Genomic DNA, 22125 nt, shown 5'->3' with positions numbered 1-22125 from the left:
TGGGCTCTATGATATGGAGGTGAGTTTTTGTGCTTTTTCGTAAGAGTGGAACTACTTCAACGTATTTTTATACAAGTAAAAGTAAAAAGTAATTGTCCAAGAAATTACTCAAGTAAAAGTAAAAAAGTATTTGGTAAAAAGTTTATTCAAGTACTGAGCAACTGATCACACTATTAGTTTTGTCTTATTTCATGGGATTAATCAGACGGACCAAAATATAAAGTTAAATTGAAATGTTGCTATTTTCAGGACCAGAATGACAATAATTTTTATAACAAAAACTAACAAAATCAAGCAAAAGAAAATGTTTCAAAATGATTTGGAAATTGATTTGGAAACATTAACAAAAACTGCAGCGTTTCTTGTGTCTGGGGAATTTTTGGTTAAAACATGTTTGTTTTTCATTCAGTGAGTAGAAAATCCAGAAGTTTTGCTCAGGAGTAGCAATACTTTGTGATAAAATTACTCAAGTAAAAGTAAAAAGTACAAAAAATAGATTTTTTCAAAAACGTTATTAAAGTAATTGTAATTGAGTAAATGTAACTATAACTATATGATTGATAATTTGATCAGTTACTTGCCATTTTACCAAACACTGTTTTACTCTTACTTGAGTTATTTCTTGGATGGCTACTTTTTACTTTTCCCTGAATAAAAATATGTTGAAGTGGTTCTACTCTGACTTGAGTACAATTTCTGGGTACTCTGCCCACCTTTGTAACACACACACACACACACACACACACACACACACACACACATAGTTGGGAGCTACCTCAAGAGTTAAAGGTAGCGCAGCCTCCTGCTCTCTCTGTGCTGAACTAAGGACTTTCTCTGACTGGAAGTCTAAAATCCGCCAGCATCTCGGAAGCAGAGGTTGTGCTTTTGGCTCGGACCTGCCAAAGCCTCATAAACCCCCCTTCCTCTCCCTGCATGCTCTAACTGACAAAAGGTAGTCGGTGCAAGAGCATCCGTCCCTCTCCCCGGCTGCTGGCCAGCCTCTACACCCTGCTGCAGGCTCTGCTGCAGCGCGGCGCGGCGCACCGGAGCGGAGCCGGAGAGGAGCAGCGGTGGACGGATCGGCTGCCTTCTGACAAGCGGAGTTAGGCTCTTCAGCATCCTGGCGCTTCAGCATGTCTCCTAGGAGTCAAATACTCGCTGGGATTATCGCGGTTGTCGCCTCAGCGCTGCTTGGCTCACGCGGGACGGATGGAGAAGGTGAGCGGCTCGTGCGCTTCTGGTGCTGCTCGTTGTTCACGCAACTTTTTGGGTCAATTTTAGGCAGTTGGAAGGTAAATTATGTGTTACCAAAGTAGGATTTAAGTTCAACTGGACGATATAAATGACTTGCATTGAGAACATTCAATTACTAAGGATGCTTAAAACAATATGTGTGTGTGTGTGTGAGTGTGTGTGTGTGTGTGTGTGTGTGTGTGTGTGTGTGTGTGATATTTTTAGTCAGAATTAATTACTTTATTTTTTTTATTGGCTCTAATCCTCTCCCTTACTTTCTGGATGTCCCTCTTTTTATAAAACTTTCACCTCTTGCAAATTTTGGCAGTATAACAGAAACAGATGTATCGTGAATTTTAATTGTAGAATGACTAATTTTGTGTAATTCTTCAAATTAGAGACATATCTTCAGTCTGCAGTCTTCAGAGACTCTCTTCAGTCAGTGACCTGATTCTGAAAGTTTTAAAGCAAAAATAAAAGCAGTTTCATTTTGCATGTAGGGACTTCCCTGACTCAGCTCTGATCTGACCAGTGCAGAGGTTCGGTTTTGAAGGAAAACACTCATCGTCTCTGGACTGGATGTCAACTTTTAAGAGTCAGTAAATCCCACTGGTTGCTGTTTTTATTTCCCTTTTAAACATTTCATGTTTTCTTCGAAAGCAAGCGAGAGAGAGAGAAAGGAAAAGAGAGCGTCTGTCAGAGGAGATGAGGAAAGATGTAACAGGGGGATTCTTCTGCTGCTTTTGCTCCAGTTTTATACTCAAATAAGCTTTCAGAAAATACCTTGTGAGTTGATTTTTGAGTACAGGGATTATTTTTAAGGAAACCACTTTATTTTCTCCATGGATCTTAACTCTGTTAAGTCTCTACATTCTGTTTTGTTTTAACATGGGAGGTTTTGAACTCAGAGTTTCAAGACTTGCACAGTTGGGATTGCTCAGTGAAATCTAATGATTACTGTATCAAAATCCTTTCAGAAGTGTTCAATCAGCTGGAGATGGGTCTGAAATCGATTGTGGAAATCGATAGATGGATCCAGGAGGAGGACGGAGAAGAGAAGCATCAATAGGCTCTGTTATTTCTTAGCTTTATTGATTGTTTGGGAGAGATAACAGCTTTTAAAGCGGGGAGATATCATGGGCTGAAATTGATCCGCAGTGTTATCAAATGGGTAAATTGTGTTCCCTAAGTTATAATTCCCTCTGCAACTCAAACATGAAGACCATAACAAACAATTACAAGCAATAACTGGTAGTTTTCATAGGCTTTATTTACGTTTGCAGTCAGTTACAGCTTTTATTTACCTGTCTTTTGTAAAATTAATCCTCAGAGGCAATAAAAGAGCTTGGAAATAAAATAATAGATAAAGCTACAAAAATGGTGGAAATTTTCTTCAGTGCTACACTGAAAAAAATGACTTTTTGGTCCCATTATGTAAATTTTACTACAAATTATAATGTTAGCACCTTCACTTTAAAATGTAATTGTTGTGTTACTTTGAATTAATTACTAAATCTGTATCACACAAAAGTAGAGCAAGTAAATTTAATATGTCATTCAAAGTAGAAGAAACTAAACTATTTCAGTAAGTTATCAACTTAACAAATGCATGTAAAATTTAATTGTGCAGTACAAGTGAACCAGACATTAATTTACATTTCCAAAACACTGTAAATTTTAAGACTGTGTTTAATTGAAAAAGATAAATACTTGATAACTTGATTTTGGTCAAGATGTGTTGCAATGTTGACTTTAATCAAATAAATTATAACGTAGTTATATTAAGAGCTTTTAAAAAACATTTTAATAATTAACTTAGTTGTTTTGAAGTATGTGTCAGTAGGGATTGGCTGGCTAGGTATCCCACAATGCATTGTGCCACCAGCCGCAGCAACTAATTAAACCTCGTCTTAATTTGTCACACAAAACAGTTTTAAGCCATCTACGGGTCAAAGCTTCATCTACTTTCTCAGTCAAAAAAATTGCGAGAAAAAAAATCAGGAAGTTTGAGATTAATCTCAGAAAATTCTCAAAAAAACTTGAAAATGTCTGAGTTTCAGAAGTTGAAAATCTAACTTTTGAAACTCAAAAATGTCCAAGTTTTCTAGAAAATTTCTGAGATTAATCTCAAAGTTTGAGGGTTTTTTTCTAGAAAAATTTCAACTTTTTGATGTCAGAAATGTGAGGGGGGTTTTTCTGGACGTCTGAGATTAATCAAAAAATTTGAGATTTTTGGCAGAAATTTACTCCTCTAAAATTCACCTAAGAGTGTTTGTTATAACACGTCTTATTACTAAGCAAAATTAAAATCTTTGCGATGTACACTTCAAAAAGTGTAAAAACTTGCCTAGGTTTTCCTGAGTAAATGTCACTCCAGATTTTTTTCAGTGTAGTTTCTCTCCATCTGTGTAATTCCCTTCAGTCACATCCACACCGACGCTTTTCTTCCATGCTCGATCATGTGGATTTGTAAATCTGAACCTGAACAAGCCTGTTAGGTAAATAATCCAGACTGCGTCTGTCGTGGGTCATGGAGGAGCCGGCGCTGCGTCGGTAGAGACGTTTCACTGCCAGACCTTCTCTTCTTCAGACTCAAGTGCATCACTGACATTTACAGGCTTGTGAAGTAAATCTTTTTTTCATGCTGCTCTCCCATCAGACATAACTGCAACAGATGGCAATTATTTCCTCTATAAAACACCTGACATCATCTCCTCCTTCCTGTTTACACCAGCAAGCTTCTCTAGTCCAGGTCTACTCTCTCAAATTGAGAAATATTTTCCCTTTTCCACAGAAGTGTTTAGGATCTGAAATGATTTATTGCATTAGTCGTGATTAATTGATTATTGAAGTAATCACCGACTAAGTTAGTAATCAATTAATCATTAAATGGAGGACAGAGACTCAAAAACGACCATCCAACAAGTTTAATTGGCCACTCTAGTCCAGATCTACTCTCTCAAATTGACCAATCATTTACCCTTAACCATAAAGGTGTTTATGGCTCAAATGATCAAACCAATTAATTAAATCATTTTCTCCTAATTAAATCCCCTAAAAACAAATGAAAGTTGTGGTGTTTTTACATGTTGACCAAACTATTGGTGCATCCCTAGTCACACATCTATTCAATGTTATCTTGTTAGAGTATTTTAAATCCACTTATTTACTGTTTAATGTCTTTAAAACATAAAAATGCTTTTTTTAATTTTAGTTACAAACTTTTCCCAGAGTCAGTTCCCACCAGCTGTTTGGACCGACTTGATAAGAAAAGTTTTGTTAACTAACAGACCTTTGTATTTTTTCTTACTGACTTGTATCATTGCCACCGTGAAATGCAACGAGGTGATCATGATTTTCGTCATTCTTACACCTCACACTTCCCTATTCTGTTGTTTGGTTTTGTTTTTCTGCTACCATCCCAACCTGCTTTCATGGCGCAGCTAGACGTACATTTTGCTTACTCTAAAAGAATATATTATTCCGCCTCCAGGTTGATTATTGCTCTGCAGATGCAGCAGGGTTACCTGGGTAATGCTCATGTGGATAACAATGTGGGCTGGCTTTTTGATTATTTAAGAATTTGCGACTGCATGGATAACTTTAAGCAGTTGTTTTTTTTCCTCTTGCACCCAGCCTGACAGAAAATAGGTGGATAAAAAACATGCTGGGAGAGAAGTTGATTTCAATTTGGAGCTATCGCCCCGCTTCATAACGACTCTGTCTCTGTAGGACTTATAATAGACTGCTGGTTTGCATAGAGAGACCATAAACCTGTGAATAAATTCTATTTAATTTGAATGGGAGAGACATTTTGCCTGAACCTTTTCTGTCCCTCATGCTCCATCATAGGATGAACGACTTTTGGAGAGCAAATCAGAGGTCAATGCATACTTGTGTGGTATAAATCAAGTTCACTTAATGTCATGTGTTCAGTGGAAGTTGAGTCATAAAAGGTTCCAATTAAATCAAGGTTACATAAAGGTGGCAGCGGCTTGTGGTGCCATTCATGAGTCTGAATTTATTAATTCAGGGACAAATAATTTAGCGATAAAAGTGACAGAGAGCCGCCTGCCATCCATCTGCCTCTGTGACCCGAGGGTATTTTGTATTTGCCCAAGGCCGGCTCCGGTGTGGAAGTTCGCCTCTTTAAAAACCGACCCGTTTATCAAATGGTTCTGTCTTTAGATCAGATAAGTAGCTGTGAGCCCCAGAATCTGCTAAAGTCACAACAGTTTCTGAAACTGCAACATAGTAGAAATATGTCGCAAGTTATCAATTTAACGCATGATGCATTAAAAAAAGCACATCTCCATTCTGATTATTCACATTTTTAATGCCAATTTTGTTTGCAGAAACTTCATAATCTATTTTATTGATTGTGTGTGGTTTCCATTTATTTTATTGTTTTGGATATTTAAAATTTCTTCCACTTCCAGTGTGAACAGTTCTGTGCAAAATTAAAGTTTATTAGTGTTTGAGAGGGAGAACTTTGTCGTCATTATCAGTACATTACCTGAAAATGCTCTTAAAGCAATAATATTATCGTTAATCGCAAAAACTACTGGGGCAACTTATTGCGACAGGCCTAGATGTTTGCATTATAATAGCAATGTCATTGTGTTAGGTGAAAATTGTCTCAAAACAATAATAATTGTATTGTTTATTGTAGTAATTTTTGGGACAATTTGTATAGTAAAATTTATCGTGATAGTCCTCAGTATACTTGCATTATTATTATTGCTATTATTGTTATATTTTATAGAAAATCGTCTCAAAATGACAATATTATTGTTTATTGCAATAATTTCTGCTGCAATTTATCATCCAGTAAATTTACCAGGCATTATTACACCATTATCGTTATTAGTGGGAAATGGCCTCAAAACAACAATATCATTTATCACAATATTTTTTGGGACAATTTATCATCCAGTTAAATCTGTGATTGTGTCATCGTTACGTAGAAACATCAGAAAAATCATTTCTGAAATGTAAAACATATATTTGTTTATTATAAGAAGTTACATGAGAAACAATTATTAGGAAATATAGCTGAATGCTTTTAGTGAATTTCAGCTAAATTTATCAGCATGTTGTCCTTCAGTGGCTTTGCTAAAAACGTCTGATTATAAGGTGCTTTTCTCCTTCCCAAGGCTTTTTCATTTTGATGTTTAATACTTTTACTAAAATGTTTTTATTCTAAATGTACTTTGTCTTAAATGCACACTGTAAAGCCTAATTAGTCGTCCTTACTTAAAAAAATATGCAACCTTGTATTTATTGAATATATGAAGTAAATGTTAAGTATAACTACGCAATGAAAGTTAAATCCACTTAATTTATTTGATTATAGTCAAATTTGTAATTCACTATGCACCCAGAGATTCACTGGACTTAGTTTAATTAAACTGAGCATCGACCAAATTCATATTATAATCACTCACCTTTTTCAATTAAATACAAAGTAACAGTTTACAGTGTTTTTTACTGTAAAAAAAAGTCTGAATAGATCAAGACAAGTTTAATTTTTATAGTACATTTCAAAAACAAACAAGCATTAAACATTACATTTTGTGAATCATCAAATATATTGATCAATGTTCCAGTTACAGGAATCAAAAGGAACTCTTAAGGAACTCAGTGTTTCAGCAGTTTTGCCGTTTTCTAGAAGTTTGTTCCAGGTTTGTGCTCCATAGAAGCTGAATTCTGCTTCTCCATGTTTGGTTCTGTTTTTGTTTCTAAATCAATAACTGTTTTTACCCACAGAGATGAAAAGTTCATCCAAAGTTCCTAAAAAGATTTTCCAAATCTTGGTAAAGGCAAACTCTGGAGCTGAAAGACTCATTAGTGTCTACAGCCGTAAATTAGCAGCTTCTGCAAAAAGAATGGTCAACAGCAGGCTGCCATTTTATCACAGGTGACACACAGGATAAACAACCTATGCACACACACCTTCACTCCCTAAAGGCAGCTCAGCGAGACCAATTAGCCCGACCCGCATGTGTCGGACTGGGAGGAAACCTGCAGAGGATCCACACAGGCGCCTGAGAGGAGGCGAAGTTTTGATCAAACCCTCAGCCTGCTGCTGCTGCATGGCATCCCGGCCAGCCACAATAAGGCAAAGTCCTGGAAAGTTTAATTTTGAACAGAATATGTCACACTGCAACTGGAAAATATTTTACATATCCAAAATAAAACACAACAGGAATGGGAATAAAAATACAAACAAACAACATAACAGATGTAGACTGGTTCCTGCAGCCAGCAGAGGTGCTGCCGTTTCGTTAGAAAAAAAAGTTATTAATTTTTTCAGTATGAAGAATTAAAAAATCAATAATATCATTGGTTATTGCAATAATGTTGTTTTTCAAGTAATATAATAACATAATGATGCAAGAACACTTTCTCAAGGATCAAAAAACATTTAACACTGAAGCTGGAAGACATTTTTTATATCCTATAAATAAACCAAACCTCAGGAACAGCAAATAAAATGAATCATAAAGTCTCTGTAAACAAAACCTGGCTGGTTGAGACCAAAGAACCAGAGTTTAGACTTTTATATCTGGTTTTGGGAGAAACAAAGATAAAAACGATAAATGATGCTTGAACCATTGAGCTTGTTTTAATTTATTGTGCAATTTTTTTTATGTAAAGTAATATATTTAGTTAAACTGTACAAGAACAAACAAAAACATATGGAAACATGGTTTAATCTCCAAATTACTCCTGTAAAAACCGTCTACCAGGTTGAACTTTCTGTTTTGGTTTTTAAAAAAAATGTTTTTCTATGTTTGGGTCTTAAAGGGTTAAACAGAAACTGTTCATTGATTTCTATCAAACCTGATGGATGGATGAATTCAAAATGTGTTGGTCTTCAGTTCTCTATGTAATATCTGGTGCCAACATGAAGGCCAAATCAAAACTGTCTGATTAAATGTATTATGTTTTATTGTAGTTCAGCTTATTATTGATTTAGTTTAAAATATGGCTACTGGCAGCAACTTCACGTTTTGCAGCCAATAGTTTCTGATTGTAAAAGGAATGTGATTGTCATATCACCAATATTTAATCTGTTATTGATCCAAAACTTGTAAAAAACAGACGGAAAGGTCAGAGGTCGCTGTATATCTTTGGGGGGGAACAGAAGAGGACACCTGGAGTTAATTGAAGAAGGAATAAAATATGAGCAGAAAAGCGAAGGAGTTTGGCTCAGTGCCTCGTCTGGGCATTTACTGCTGCTGCCTTTAAGTAATGCAGTGACACCATCAACTCCTTTCTTCATTTCACCCATCACTGGAGTTTCTTCGTGTGTGTGTGTGTGTGTGTGTGTGTGTGTGTGTGTGTGTGTGTGTGTGTGTGACTCATTTGCCAAACTTGTCTCACCTTCCCTTGGCTGCGGCTCCATGAGGAACAACAACGCGAGTTTCAGCAGTGCAGTTCAGTTCCTCGGCTCTAGTTTTGTTTTCACTGCGTTTCGTCGCTTTAACGTGTTTTTGAACAAAATAAACAATTAGCTATTAGCGATTACTGAGTAGAGCTCCAGAGCCAACTGTTACTGGGTTCTTAAAACTTGGTAATTAGTGTTGAAACCTTTTTTAGTTAATTGGAATTACTGTAGGTTTACCTAAGTAAACCTTAATACCTAAGATAGAATGACTTTCTACTGTAAGGGAATTCCTCCGTTTTGCCCTTGTGTCTGTTTTCTTCTCAGTAATTTGCTAAACTTTGACCAACGATCGTTTTGTGCTTTTTGCTGAAAATGTGTTTTACTTTGTGCAGCAAGAAATCATTGGCAAAAAAAATAATTTAAAAAAAGCATTTCGCATTATAACCTTGAAATTCTTCTCCTCCAAATTTTGACTTTCTGAGATCGACAGTCAGAATTCTGAGAGAAAAAGTTGGAAATCTGAGAAGAAAATTCTAAATTCTGTGGAAAAAATATCGGAATTCTGGGGAAAAAGTCTGAATATTTGAATTCAAAACTGTGAGATTAAAATCAGAATTCTTACGAAAAAGTCGCAATTCAGAGTTTTATGTCAGAATTCTGAAAAAGAAATTCTGAGATTAAAGTAAAAAATTCTGAGATTAAAGTCAGATTTTCTTATTCCTATGGCCCTAATCATCTCCTGTAACCATATAAGTTTCGTGAAATGATGTTTTTAATGCTAAATACTGATTTGTGTCTCGTGTGTCTTTTCTGGCGTGTGATTGGTCAGCAGAGGTGTGTGACAACCCTCTGGTGTCCAACCTGCCGCCGTCGTCCTTCAGGAGCTCCTCCCAGCTGTCGACCAGTCACGGACCGGGCTTCGCCAAAGTCAACAGACGAGAAGGTGAGCGGTTTCAGAAACGGCCTGCAGCTTAAAAACCAGCTGAAACGCTCTGCCAGACCCGAGTTTGGGGAAAGTTATTTGTCTCTGCAGACTTTCAGCACTGAAGAGAGGGCAGCCATACTAACACAAAATAAAAATATTCTGCATTCAAACGCTTTATTAAGATAAATATCACAAGTTGTAGCTTTAATAAATTAAATTGTCAGAATTTCAGTGCCTTCCAAAAGTTTTTTCACCCCTTTTACTTTTCCCTTGTCAATGTGTTTCATTAGAATCTAAATTAAAAACATACATGCAAAGTACAAAAATGAGAAATTTGAATTCATCCCAGTATGGAAAACAATTCTAGATCAGGTATCAATGACAATGTTCCCCGTCCATAAGGGCAGATCTATCCAGCCTAACTCTATGCTTCACGCTTTATTATTTATTTTACATTATGTTTATAATTCCTACAGTTCTGAATCATTTGAAAGAAGGTTTGTTTGAGTTTATTTTTATATATTTGATCAATCAACCTGTTGTTTTTGTCACTTTCAGATTTTTATAATTTTTAAAATATGTTTATTTCTGTGTTTTAAAAAAGGAAACATTTTAAGTCAGTTCTGCACCTTTTTTTGTGTTGGATCGGTCTCGATACTAATCCTCAGATATTGGTATCGGTATCGTAAGTGAAGAAAGTGGATCGGTGCCTCTGCAGTTAAAACAAAAATCTTTCTCGTTATAACGAGAACATCTAATTACAATCAGAAACTTTATTTTACGTTTTTTTCTTAGTAATGGCAGTTAAATGCTTCATACAAAATTCAGAAAACCTTTTCTTCTCCTTCACAGATATGCAGAACTTTCTTTGTGTCGTTACATCGCAGTAATGGACACAATCTGAAAATATTCTCAGGGTATGAAGTCATTAATTAGGCCCTGTTCCCTCCCAACTGCTTTAAACTCACAGACTTCAATCTCAATTGTAAACAACAACAACAACAACAACAAAAACAAAAAACAGATACATTGATTTGCATTAATGTGACCCGACCTCTCGGGTGCATTTTAATGAAAAGCTGCAGCATGCAGTTAACTTCACGGCTCACATAAACATTTTACGCTCGGTGGCTGCCTTTTAATAAGTACACAGGGTGCTTTTGAAGAAAAAAATAAATACTTTTAGGTTTTACTTGAGTGGAAACACAATTTCTCTCTTTCTGAGTGAGAATGGTCGCCTCAGCCACCTGCAGAGTAAAACCATAAGGCACTTTATTTCATTAAATAAGCAGAATGAATCAGACTGAGATTGTTACAAAATGTGGGAGAGAATATTTATATGCAGCATTGAAAAAATAAATAAAAACATGTATTTTCCTGTGAGTTTAATCTTTTTAACTAGACAAGAATGTAATTCTTATTTGTTTAAAATGTTTCCATTAAGAACATGTTTAAACTTTGAATAAAAATTAAGGTGGATGATGGAAGCTTTTTGTTTTTAAAATAAAAAATATGCAAGGAAAAATTAAAAGTAAGTACATTTTTGATCAGTTACCAGCATTTGTTTATCAGCTCAAAGTGCTTTACCTCATAGTCGTGAAACAATGAATAAAAATTTAATCATCAATACTTATCAAGTATGTTGATCAATGTTCCAGTTTTTTTTAATCAAAAGCAGCTATAACAGTTTGGTCTAAAGGAACTCAGTGTTTCGGCTGTTTTGCAGGGTTTTTTGGAAGTTTGTTCCAGATTTATGGTGCATAGAAGCTGAATGCTGCTTCTGCATGTTTGGAAGAGCTGAGAGGTCTGGAAAGTTGCCATGACAACAGCAGATCTTTAATTTAAACTTATTTACTCTAAGCTAAAAAAAAAAAAAAAAGAAAACTCTTTTACAAATGAAAGCATTCAGATCTGTGAAGACACTGCAGCAATAAACTTTAGAAACTTGAGTTTCTCCCAGTATTTAATCCTGGAAATGTTTTTCAGGTGACAGAAGGCTGAATTTGTAGCTGTTTTTATGTGAATGTGAAGGTTCAGGCCTGACCGTGATCAGCAGTTTTTAGCTGTAATAATTGAAGAATTGACGTTTTTATACTAACTGCATGTAAAAATCCTCTCTTAAGTTTCTTTTGTTATCAAGAATATCTGATGAAACAAGTAGTAATTCCTAATTTTCCTTAGGTTTTAGTCACAAAGGGCTGAATTTCCTGTTTGTTTATTTTGTTTTTTCCACATTTGTGTGAGGATAATATGTAGACCTACAGAGATTTGTGCCACGTTACAGTTTCTGTGGCTCGGCTGGTTGTTGGGACCAGTTTTTAAGAAGCAGCCTTCAGGCCTGTGCAGCGCTCGGAGCAGAGTGTGGAAAGGCCAGAGCACCTTGACTGAATCTGTGCTCTTTGCCTCAGATGTTTTCTGTTTTGTTGGCTGCAGTTGTGCCTTTCCCCAGGATGCTGAGAACAAAACATGAAAGACAAAGCTGAACTGCAGGCGCGCAGCCCGAGCATTCGCTCCGTGGGACGGAGAAACTGGCGTGCAGATTGAAACTACGGCAGACTGTCTCTGCTAAACGTTCGTGTTGCACGGAGGAATTCATTGAAAGTTTATTAGACTAGTACATCAAAACGCCGTAGTGCTATCTCATGTCTGAAGGGAATAAAATGGAGTTGTGATTCATGAACAGCAGGGGGAAAAAATCCAGCCTGAACTCTCTGTTGGATGCTGATGCGGGCTTTGTGAAGGGTTTGTTTGGCAGCTTCTTTAAGGAGGCCACTCTGCAACTTTTACCATTGCTTCCTGTTCAAGGAAGCAAAAAAGTGACCTGTTTTGCTTCCTTGAACAGGTTAGGATACATCTATGGTCCACACAAAACATGTTCATTAAAGATTTTCTACAAAAACATTCTTAGATAATTAGATTTTGATATTTTGAGCTCCTTTCTGCCACTTTAAATTGAAGTAGGCTTCTAGCCACTCCCCCAAACTCAACATTTACACTTGCATGTGAAAATGGCTGCAGTTGTTTTGCTCGTGGCAAAACAACTGCTCGTGGCAGTTGTTTTGCCACGAGCGAGGAAAGGAATGGCGCAATTACAGTTGTGTAATTGCGCAACATGTACAGTTGCGCAATTACACAACTGTACATGTTTGAAAAGCAGAAGTGGAGCCTTCTGCATAACCAACAAAAAACTCAGAAATGCTCATGTTTTTTCTAGAAAATTTCTGAGATTAATCTGAAAATTTCTGAGTTTTTTGGCCAGAAATTTACTGCTCTTTTTGTTTTCTGTCTGCTTCGTCACTGATATGCTGCCATATAAATCTGAGGCTGAGAACTTAAACCTTATCTAGTTGACTTTTGAATAACAGCTGTTGATGACAAAACATGGACAAACTGCTAGATATAAAGGAGCCAATGAGGATGTTGGAGATCATGGACTGTCCTGGATTTGTGACTTTGTCCCCATATGTGGACGTGTCCTGGTTGGACAGCTCACACACTTTGGCCTTTAATCTCCTGCTGCAGCTCGCAGCGCCGCGTCCCTCTGTGCATGTACAGTTTGTGAAGCAGCTGCCTTGCATCTGTGAAGGTGAATAATTCATACGTCTCGGGACCCAGAACAGTTGAGAGAGCCGCTCCTTTAGCCGAGCCCAGGGCCCGAAGAGACGGATGAAGGCCGGAGTCAGAGATCAGCCGCGGCCCTCCAGCAGAAGGCTCGGGTGTAAAGACCAACCCGCTCTCATTATGCTAACCAGTTGTTTTGCCACGAGCGAGGAAAGGAAGAAACACACACAACCAGCAGAGAGTTTTCAGTCTTTTCAACATTTGTGGGACTTTGTTAGACCCAAAACTTTCTGTAAATGTTAAATATGTTTCCACAGACAGAGAAACAAACACACCTGCTTGTGTTTTCTTTGAAATACGTCACATTGATGTAGAATAAAGCAATAAAATAAAATAATTTAAATTAGTGTATTCTGAATTACTAAAAGTTACATAATGACTGGTGAAGTACACCAATGTATTCGGGCCATTATAAAAAAGGAGTGAATTTTCACAAAAAATATCAGAAATTTTTAGATTAATCTCAGAAATTTTGTAGAAATTTCTGTTTTTTCAAGAAAACCTTTTTTATTTCTGACCCGGAAAACTCAAGTCAGAAATTTTGAGATTGATCTCAGAAATTTCCCCCCAAAAAATTATAGAAAAAAAAAATTGAGTTTATTCTCAGGAATTTTCTAGAGGAAAAAACAGAAAATTCAGAGTTTGAAAAGTCAAAAATTTGCTAGAAAAAACTTAAAATTTTTGAGTTTAAAGAGACAACAAAACATTTCTGACAAATTTTTTTACTTCTGGAACTCAGGAATTTCCAAGTTTTTTCCAGGAAATGTCTGAGATTAACCTAATAATTATTATTTTTTTTTTTGGAAATTTATTTTTAAAGTGTACACCAGTAGACTGCCCACAGTCGGTCCTGCAGGGCCGGCGTCCTGCATGTTGTAGTTCTGTCCCTGGTGGTGGTAACGCCATTTGATCCAGGTGCGTTAAACCAGGGAGAGAACAGCAACATGCAGGACGCCGGCCCTGCAGGACCGACTGATCTGCACCGTAATACGCCGTCAGACAGACCTGGTGTATGACTCGGTCAAATTGTTCTTTAGTTCGTTGCCTTATTGTTGCCTCATCAGATGTGCAGCTAACTTCACAAACTGTCTGTTTGTCTGAGGTTTGCTCTTCCTGAGTTGCACCTCACTGTAGGATGCACAGAGAGCCGGTGCAGCAGGATTATTTACCCAAAGCCTTCTGGATTTCTGTCCCAAAGCAGAAACACAGAATGGTGTGTGAGGACACAAACGCTTATCTGCAGAGTTTGCAACTGAAAACCAAAGCATCTCGTGTTTTTTGTCTGGTTTGTTTCACAGTTCAGTTTGTTTAACAGTCTGAACCTGAACAGATTTCTGCTCAATTCTGGGAAGATGAATCTTTCAGAAAAAATGTTGGATCATTTCCAGCTGACCAACAGAGGTTGTCATCTTTAGCAGGTTTGCTGCCACAGACTCTAAATTCGGTCAGGTTTTGCCCAATAATCAGTTTATTTCTTTAAGGAATGTTTTTATTATGTTTCCTGAGGTTGGCGCCGCACGTCGGGTCACTTTGATCCCTTCAGATTTTGAGCCGGTCTGGCTGAAGGTCCTGGTTACTCCTAGAGTCTGGTCCTACTGGGTCGGAAAGGTTAATAGATTATTACTGCTCCTTCTTGTTCCAGTTGAGAGGAACAAATTTTCTTGTTCCTGTCGATAAATCATCAAGCAGCAGCGTGTCACATCCGCAGAAATCTAAAGCTTTTCTTCTTTAAGACAAAACCTGACAACTGAATAAAAACGGAAAATCAGGTCATTTTTATGTATTTTTGTGACTTTTTCACCTGAGATTTTACTCTTTGACTCTCAAACTGCCGATAATATGCTGCCGTAACATACTTTAATCATAATTACAGCCTAATGTTGGTGAATTGGAGGGAAAACGTGGAGATGACTTAATTCTGCCTCGTAGCTAAATGTTAATGACAACATTTAACATTTATAGGCAAATGTTAATGGTTGTTTTTAACACGTTAACTGGGCCGTTGTACCTTTAAACCAGTTTAATTATCTTCAGACACATGGAGTGATCCCCAATCAGTTTCTGGAAGCGCTAATTTAGATTTAAAAAGTGAGCGTAACATTAACGTGGCCTCTGGTCTAAATTACGAAGGCGCCGTAGAATCAGGTATTGATCCTGGTGTGATGTTTATGCGCCGCCTCTGCTTCTCCAGATTCCCCTCTTAATCACATTTTCTGGTGAGATTACACAGAAATCCTCTTAATCCCAGGTAGTCAGACTCACCACAAATCTAATTATTCTGGTAAATATCACCTCATGTCTTCACAAAATCAAACTAAAAACAAACCATCCGGGGTTTCTTTCACTACTGCTTTAAAATTCCTCTCTGAATTCAGGGAAATAAAAATATCCTGTTTGGATAATCCCAGAAAAAATATCATAATGCAAGATGTCTCTTCTATGCAGCGTGTTTAGTCAAAATAATGAAATAAATTATTATAAATGCATCTCAAAGGATGATAAACAAACATTCATAATATTATTTTACTCAGTTTAATGAATCACAGATGAATCTAACTAAATATGTCAAAAATAAAACCATTATTAAACTTTGCTGGATGGTAAACTGTCCCAGAAATTATTGCAATAAACGATAATATTGTTAAGATCAATTAATTAAACTCAAATTTTGTAAAGAACACTTAACACTTTAACTGGAAGATAATTTAAATAACTAAATAACTAAAGACCCAAAACAGTAGATAAAATGGAAATAAAAAACACACAAATGAAATATATTATGGAGTCTGTAAACAAAACTGCCTTTAAAAAAATATTAATCAGCAGCATGGAAATTATTGAACTCATTTTAATTTATCATGTGATTAATTAACTAATTCGACTGGCGTAGTTGAGACTTCGTATTATTTTCTGTTAGATCTTAATTTCTGCAAATCCCTGGAAATTTACTGGAAGGATGAAATATCAAAAATCAATCAATATTGGATTTTTATTGATGCTGTGAGAGCTAACAGTTTTACTATTTGAATTTATTTATCACAACAGTCAATGTAGATAGAAAAATAACAGAGTAAATTTTCACCAAAAACCATGAAATTAAAAAAAACATGGAAATTTACAAACCTGAAAATGTGAAAATTTGCACACAAAAAAAACTAGAAAATATTTTAGATTAATCTCAGAAATAAAAAGGCAAATTAAAAAAATTCTCTGCTTTTTTTCTAGTACATTTTTAACTTTTCTTTGGATATTTCTGAGTATCGAATTTTTGACTCAAAAAAATTTTGTTTTTGTTTTTTTAGAAAATATCTGTAGATATTTTGTTCTCTTTTTTTAACTGTCTACAGTGGGCCTAATACATCATCATAGCAAACAGAAATGTAACTATACAACCATACATTTTTGAAAAGCAGAAGTAGAGCCTCCTTCACAACCAACAAGAATGCAGCAATCTGGTTTCTGGATGGTAAATCAACAACAAAACTCCTCTTTTTTCCAGTAGCCATTGTACAGCTCATACAGCGGTAAAACCAGCTGACCAAATGTGCTGGAGTGCTGCTTTGGTTGCTTGGTAACAGGTTAGGCTTCACATGGGTTGCTAGGTAACGGGCAGTGCCTGCTGATTTGTGACATTACATTCCGGAGTTTTTTTTAAATGGCTCATTTTCCAGACACCTAAAAACATAAAACTATTTTGTTTTATTAAGCGCTTTGTCTGTTTTTAGAAGCAGTAAAAACCTAAATGGAAGAACAAAAACGTGCAAGATGTGAATTTTGCATAATACGTCCCTTTTAAATGCTAAAAAGCTCAAATTAAAACACAACAATAAAAGTCAGGCCCCTTCCTGAGCCATGTTGATGCCTGGCCGGAGGACAGGACCGCCACTGGCCGCCTCATCATAACTGTTCGCCGCTGCAGCTGAGCTAGTCCAGCAATGACAGTGATGTCACAACGTGCAGTAAAACAAGTGTTCCTTTTCAGATGGTGCATCTTGCCATCTGAAGTGATCCTGTTTGGATGGCTGCAGAGATATTGGCCTTTAACTGTCCCCAGCAGACAGGTTGAGCTCTGACAGCTATCAGCAGGCAGCTGAAGACACGCTGCTCCGATTACAGCTCTTTTTATTTGATTAAAACTAAAATTGATGAGCAAATAAATACATCTGAAACAAAAATGCATTCATCTATAAGCAGAGTTAGTTACATTTCCCCGATTATATTTACTCGAGTAACGTTTTTGAAAAAAAAAAAAAAAAAAAAAAATTTTAACAGTGTTTTTACTACGCTGTACTTTTTATTTCTACTTTTTACTTTTACTTCAGTAAACATATGTTGAAGTAGTGCTTTACCACCTCTTCCTGTTTGGAAAAAAAAACCTCTGAAACAAATTAAAGTAGTGTAAAAATATACGTTAGCTACTGAGGGTACACTAAGTTTTCCTATAATTAATGCAACGTCTCCTGTAAGTAGGTATGTCACTGCAACTGATTCTGTGTGTATGTATTTGAGGTACCATGAAAGCTTTGAAGCAGTGTTATTTTGGATGTTTCCTCCTGGCTCTGTGCTAGGACGCAAGCCAAGGACTGGTGGTGTTAGCGATGGATTAGGACTTTTAATGGCAGCAGGTTTGGGAGCATGGGAAAACAAACTCATGTAAGTTTAGCTCCCAGTGCATCAGATGCTGTTAGTGTCTTACATCAATCCTTGAGTTTCCCTGACCTGGAACATTTTCTCACTGCACTGCTCAACAATTTTCCACTAAAGTATACTTCTTGGGGGTCACATAGGTAGTGGACAAATTCACATTTTGCACATTTTTACACTTCCATTTGGGTTTCCACTGCTTCAAAACAAAACAAAAAATAGCTTAATTGATTAAGAAAACCTATCCAGCTGTTTTTGGTAGTAAGATCATGTTTTCTGGTGTCTGGAAAATGAGAGGTTTCCAAAACCTTCCCCACTGCCCAACCCCTATGGAGGCTATACCGTCACCTAGCAACCCCAGTGGAATTCTGCTCGTTACCTAGCAACCCCAGTGGAATTCTGCTCGTTACGTAGCAACCCCAGTGGAACTCTGCCCGTTACCTAGCAACCTAAGTTGAACTGCACCATATTTGGATTTAAAGTAAAAACAGCCCAAGTGCTTAAAGGAAACTGAAAGAGTGGGGACTATTTCCCAGGGTGCTTAGCGGCATGTTGTTATGTCTTGTGTTGTAGTGAGGTGGATGTGTGTTACTTTGACACGCCTCTTGTATGTTTTAAGGCAAATATTCATTTTAATGCATCTGTCAGTTAGCAATAGTTGAGGAAAATGCATTTTCAAAATGCATGAGTTGTGTTCCTGAGTGGAATATTTTATAAAATACCTAATGAGATATTTTGTTTGTAATATAAATTCTTCTGACTTAAAATAAGCGGTTATTTTAACTTAATAAAGTGGGAGAAAATGACTCAGAAGTATGCCCATGTTCAACTACATGGAGTCAGTTTTCTTGCATATTGTGGAATAATGATTTGATTTAAATTACAGTATTAAATTAAAATGACTCACAATTGAAGACTAATGAGGTATCTGAACTTAAAAACAATGATTAGACGTCTCTTGTTGAATTTACTTGGCGAACATTAATGCCTGGGTTAAAACCAAAGTAATTTTAATTTTATTTTCAAGATAGCAGGTGAACTTTCATTTTCAATTTAAACCAGCTTAAAATACTTTACAGTGTAGTTTATTTATTGTGTTGTTTTAACATCTACAGAATGAATAAATAAAACATCTGATGCTTGTTTTTTGACCAAAAACATGATTTTAATTTAGAAACTACTTTTCTGTATGATGAACTATAACTAATTAATGTGCCTCTGTGCAGAAACAAGCATGCTTGAACCGGGTTATTATTATTATTATTATTATTATTATTATTACTTTTTTTTGCGATTCCTAAAAAGCATCTGACTAATGTTGAAATATTCAGATTATATAAGGTTAAAGTAAAAGTCAGTGACCTCATTCAGTTAACTTCTATCTTCATCAGCTAGAAGTTAAAATCATTTATAATCTGTGGTGTTTTGATTTGTTTAAATCAAATTTCTCTCAGATATTTAGTAAAATTTTGCCACCTGCCTCTCTGGGTGCTAGCTTGGCTAGCTTAGCCTCCGTTCAGAGTCTTGATATTAGTCGATTTGCTGCTGTAATGAGGTAATTTGAACGTCTAGCAGACCAGCGCTATAATCCTCCTGACCCGTCTTTAACCTCAATTACCACAAAGAGTCGTTCAAATGCTTCGGAGTCATTACAAGCAGTTACTGAAGCAAAGATTTTCTCCCACCAGGAGTTTAAAAACATAAAATGTCTGACAAAAGGTATAATGTTTAGGGGGAAAGAGTTATTCTGCCACAGCTGCTGAATAAATTCACCAGTTTCTGCTCATCCCTCAGGTGTTGCCCACCAGGGCAACGTTGACCCTCTCCTGGTTTCTGCAGCCGTGGGTTGATGCTCTTCTCTTTGTCACGCTCTCATCCTCTTTCTTTCCTGCGTCTGTCGTCTCCAGTCCGGCTGTAATGAGTAAAGGTCGGCCTGTCTGCGCTCTTCACTTGTGCTGTCAATGTCTATGTCTTTTACCGAGCTACTTATTAGCTTTGACCTTTAGGATGCCGTAATGAGCAGGAAAGAGAAGAAAAGAGTCTGAGACAAAAAGCTTCTTCCATTGAAAAGCTGTTGCTTCGTGTTTTCAACATGTTAAAATGTTTTTGTTGAAAAGGGAAAGAAGAAAACTGCTTGTATTTGTTTTTCATATTGACAAAAGTGATTGCTTTGCATCTCAGTAGTGATAAAAATTATTTTTCAATGTGGATTTATTATGGAAAACAATCAAAACATGATCACAATTTGAAGTAAAAAGAGAAAAAAACTTTAAAAATCAAGTATATTTCTAGAGACACTGATGTTCATAATGTCAGTAAGAAATGTGAATGGAGAGCCCACTGCACTGAACCCACTGAAAACCTGCTGGTTCTTCCACCAGATGTTGATTTCTGAACTCTTCCTGAGTTAAAACATTTTTATTGTTGTATCTAAATAAACATAAACTTGTTTTCTTTGCTTTATCTGAGGTCTGAAAGCGCTGCATCTTTTTCATTATTATGACTATTTTTCACTTCCTGCAAATAAATACTATGGACTTTCATAGACGTGTCAGTAGAATAAAAGAACAAAGTTCATTTTACTCAAACACAAACATATAAAAAGTAAAATCAGAGAAACTGATCATTTTAAGTGGTTTATCTTAATGTTTTTCCAGAGCTCTATGTGTATTTTTTATTTGACCTCATTTACCGGTTGATAAAATAAAATTACAAACACAGCAACAAAACAAACAATTAAGACATTTCTCTAATAAAATTTGAGCTGAAAAGAAGAAGCAGTATCATAAGAAGATTTTTGTTTTTGTCTCAAATGAAAACAAACTTCACTACCTTTCATTGCACTCATAGTGGGGCAGTAACTAGTTACATTACTTGGGTAATGTTTTTGGGAAAAATAAAAAAAACTTTTAGGAGTATTTCTAATAGGCTGTACTTTTTACTTTTACTTGAGTAATTTTATCATGAAGTATTTCTACTCTTACCTGAGGAAAATTTCTGGACTTTCTATCCACTGAATGTAAAACAAACATGTTTTAACCAGACACACACCTGCAGTTTCTGTTGAAGTTTCCTTAGTTTTTTATCTAAATAACTGATGTCAAACATTTTCTTTTGCCTGATTTTATTATTTTTATTACTTAACTGAATTATTGTCATTTTGGTCTTTAAAATCCCAAAAATTCAGTTTAACTTTATATTTTGGTCCGTCTAATTATGTAATTTTTAAATACTAGATGACTGATAATTTGATCAGTTACTTGAGTAAACTTTTTCCCAAATACTTTTTTGGACGAATTTTCCTTATCAAGTATTTAATGTCAATACAGTCATATTCAATGACTGTATACTTATAGCATACACTTTATGCTATAAGTGTATGTATTTTTATGCTAAAATACATAAGTGATTCTCTTGAGATAATAAATAACCTGATTTGGTGCTTTATTCCAACCAAAGTCATACCAGTGTATTCTTCACAGTTCCTTTGGTCTTAATGGGATTTTTGCCAGCCTTCACTGCGAACACGGTGTGAACAAACCCCATACATAGCTGGATGCCCTCTCCAGCTGCTGCTCCAGCTGCTGTCAGGATGCGCTGAGGCGCGCTTCCCTCCAGAGGCCCGACCGTGTTCTGCTAATCGCTGTGGAGAGGACAGATGTTGCAGCTCACAGGCTGCCATCACATCAGCGTGGAAATGTGAATAGACACGATTTCCAGTTATTCTGAACCACATTGTGCTCAGTCCTGGTGGCTTGTGGATAAAATGTGGAGCTTTGTAAACAGCTTGGGTGGCTTCCCAGAATAAGAATACTGAGCAGAAGACGAGCGCAGCAAAATCTCACCACAGTGTGCTGCAGATTTTAAAGTCACTGAATTCAAACTCAACAAATATCTTTACTTCATGATTGTGCCTGAAACTGGATGAAAGAATCTGAACTGATTTGTTGTTGTGTGTAACTGGTGCAGGAGCTGGAGGCTGGTCTCCTCTGTGGTCAGATAAGTACCAGTGGTTGGAGGTGGATCTGCAGAGACGGACCCAGATTACCGCCGTGGCCACGCAGGGCCGCTACGGCAGCTCTGATTGGCTGACGTCCTACCTGCTGATGTTCAGCGACACGGGACACAACTGGAGGCAACACCGGCAGGAGGACAGCTTGGGGGTAAAGTTTGTAACGACTCACGGATGAGCATTAGGGTCAGGATTCTGGGATTAAAATCAGGATTCTGAGATTAAAATCAGGATTCTGAGATTAAAATCAGGATTCTGAGATTAAAATCAGGATTCTGAGATTAAAATCAGGATTCT

The 22125-nt window shown here is 36.5% G+C and overlaps 1 protein-coding gene across 1 annotated transcript; it reads left to right on the top strand.

Moving 5' to 3' along the window:
* The first annotated feature begins 776 nt into the window (after window positions 1-776).
* LOC106937964 (contactin-associated protein-like 4) lies at window positions 777-22006 on the top strand. Its single transcript, XM_015019738.1, has 3 exons — window positions 777-1218; window positions 9459-9569; window positions 21786-22006. Exons 1-3 carry the CDS (start codon window positions 1134-1136, stop codon window positions 22004-22006), a joined length of 417 nt encoding a protein of 138 aa, XP_014875224.1. The 5' UTR covers window positions 777-1133.
* The last annotated feature ends 119 nt before the right edge of the window (window positions 22007-22125 follow it).

This window comes from Poecilia latipinna, unplaced genomic scaffold (assembly GCF_001443285.1).
Source record: "Poecilia latipinna isolate Pla-1442-1.1 unplaced genomic scaffold, P_latipinna-1.0 Scaffold82, whole genome shotgun sequence".
Classification (NCBI taxonomy): Eukaryota; Metazoa; Chordata; class Actinopteri; order Cyprinodontiformes; family Poeciliidae; genus Poecilia; species Poecilia latipinna.
The sequence above is the reverse complement of the archived record's forward strand: the minus strand, read 5'-3'. Positions and strand labels throughout refer to the sequence as shown.

Bases quoted from the DNA above. Each gene is read 5' to 3' on its own strand.
- LOC106937964 (XM_015019738.1), top strand. From the start codon at position 1,134: ATGTCTCCTAGGAGTCAAATACTCGCTGGGATTATCGCGGTTGTCGCC. The intron at 1,219-9,458 runs GTGAGCGGCTCG...ATTGGTCAGCAG, and splicing joins ACGCGGGACGGATGGAGAAG to AGGTGTGTGACAACCCTCTG. The intron at 9,570-21,785 runs GTGAGCGGTTTC...TAACTGGTGCAG, and splicing joins CAAAGTCAACAGACGAGAAG to GAGCTGGAGGCTGGTCTCCT.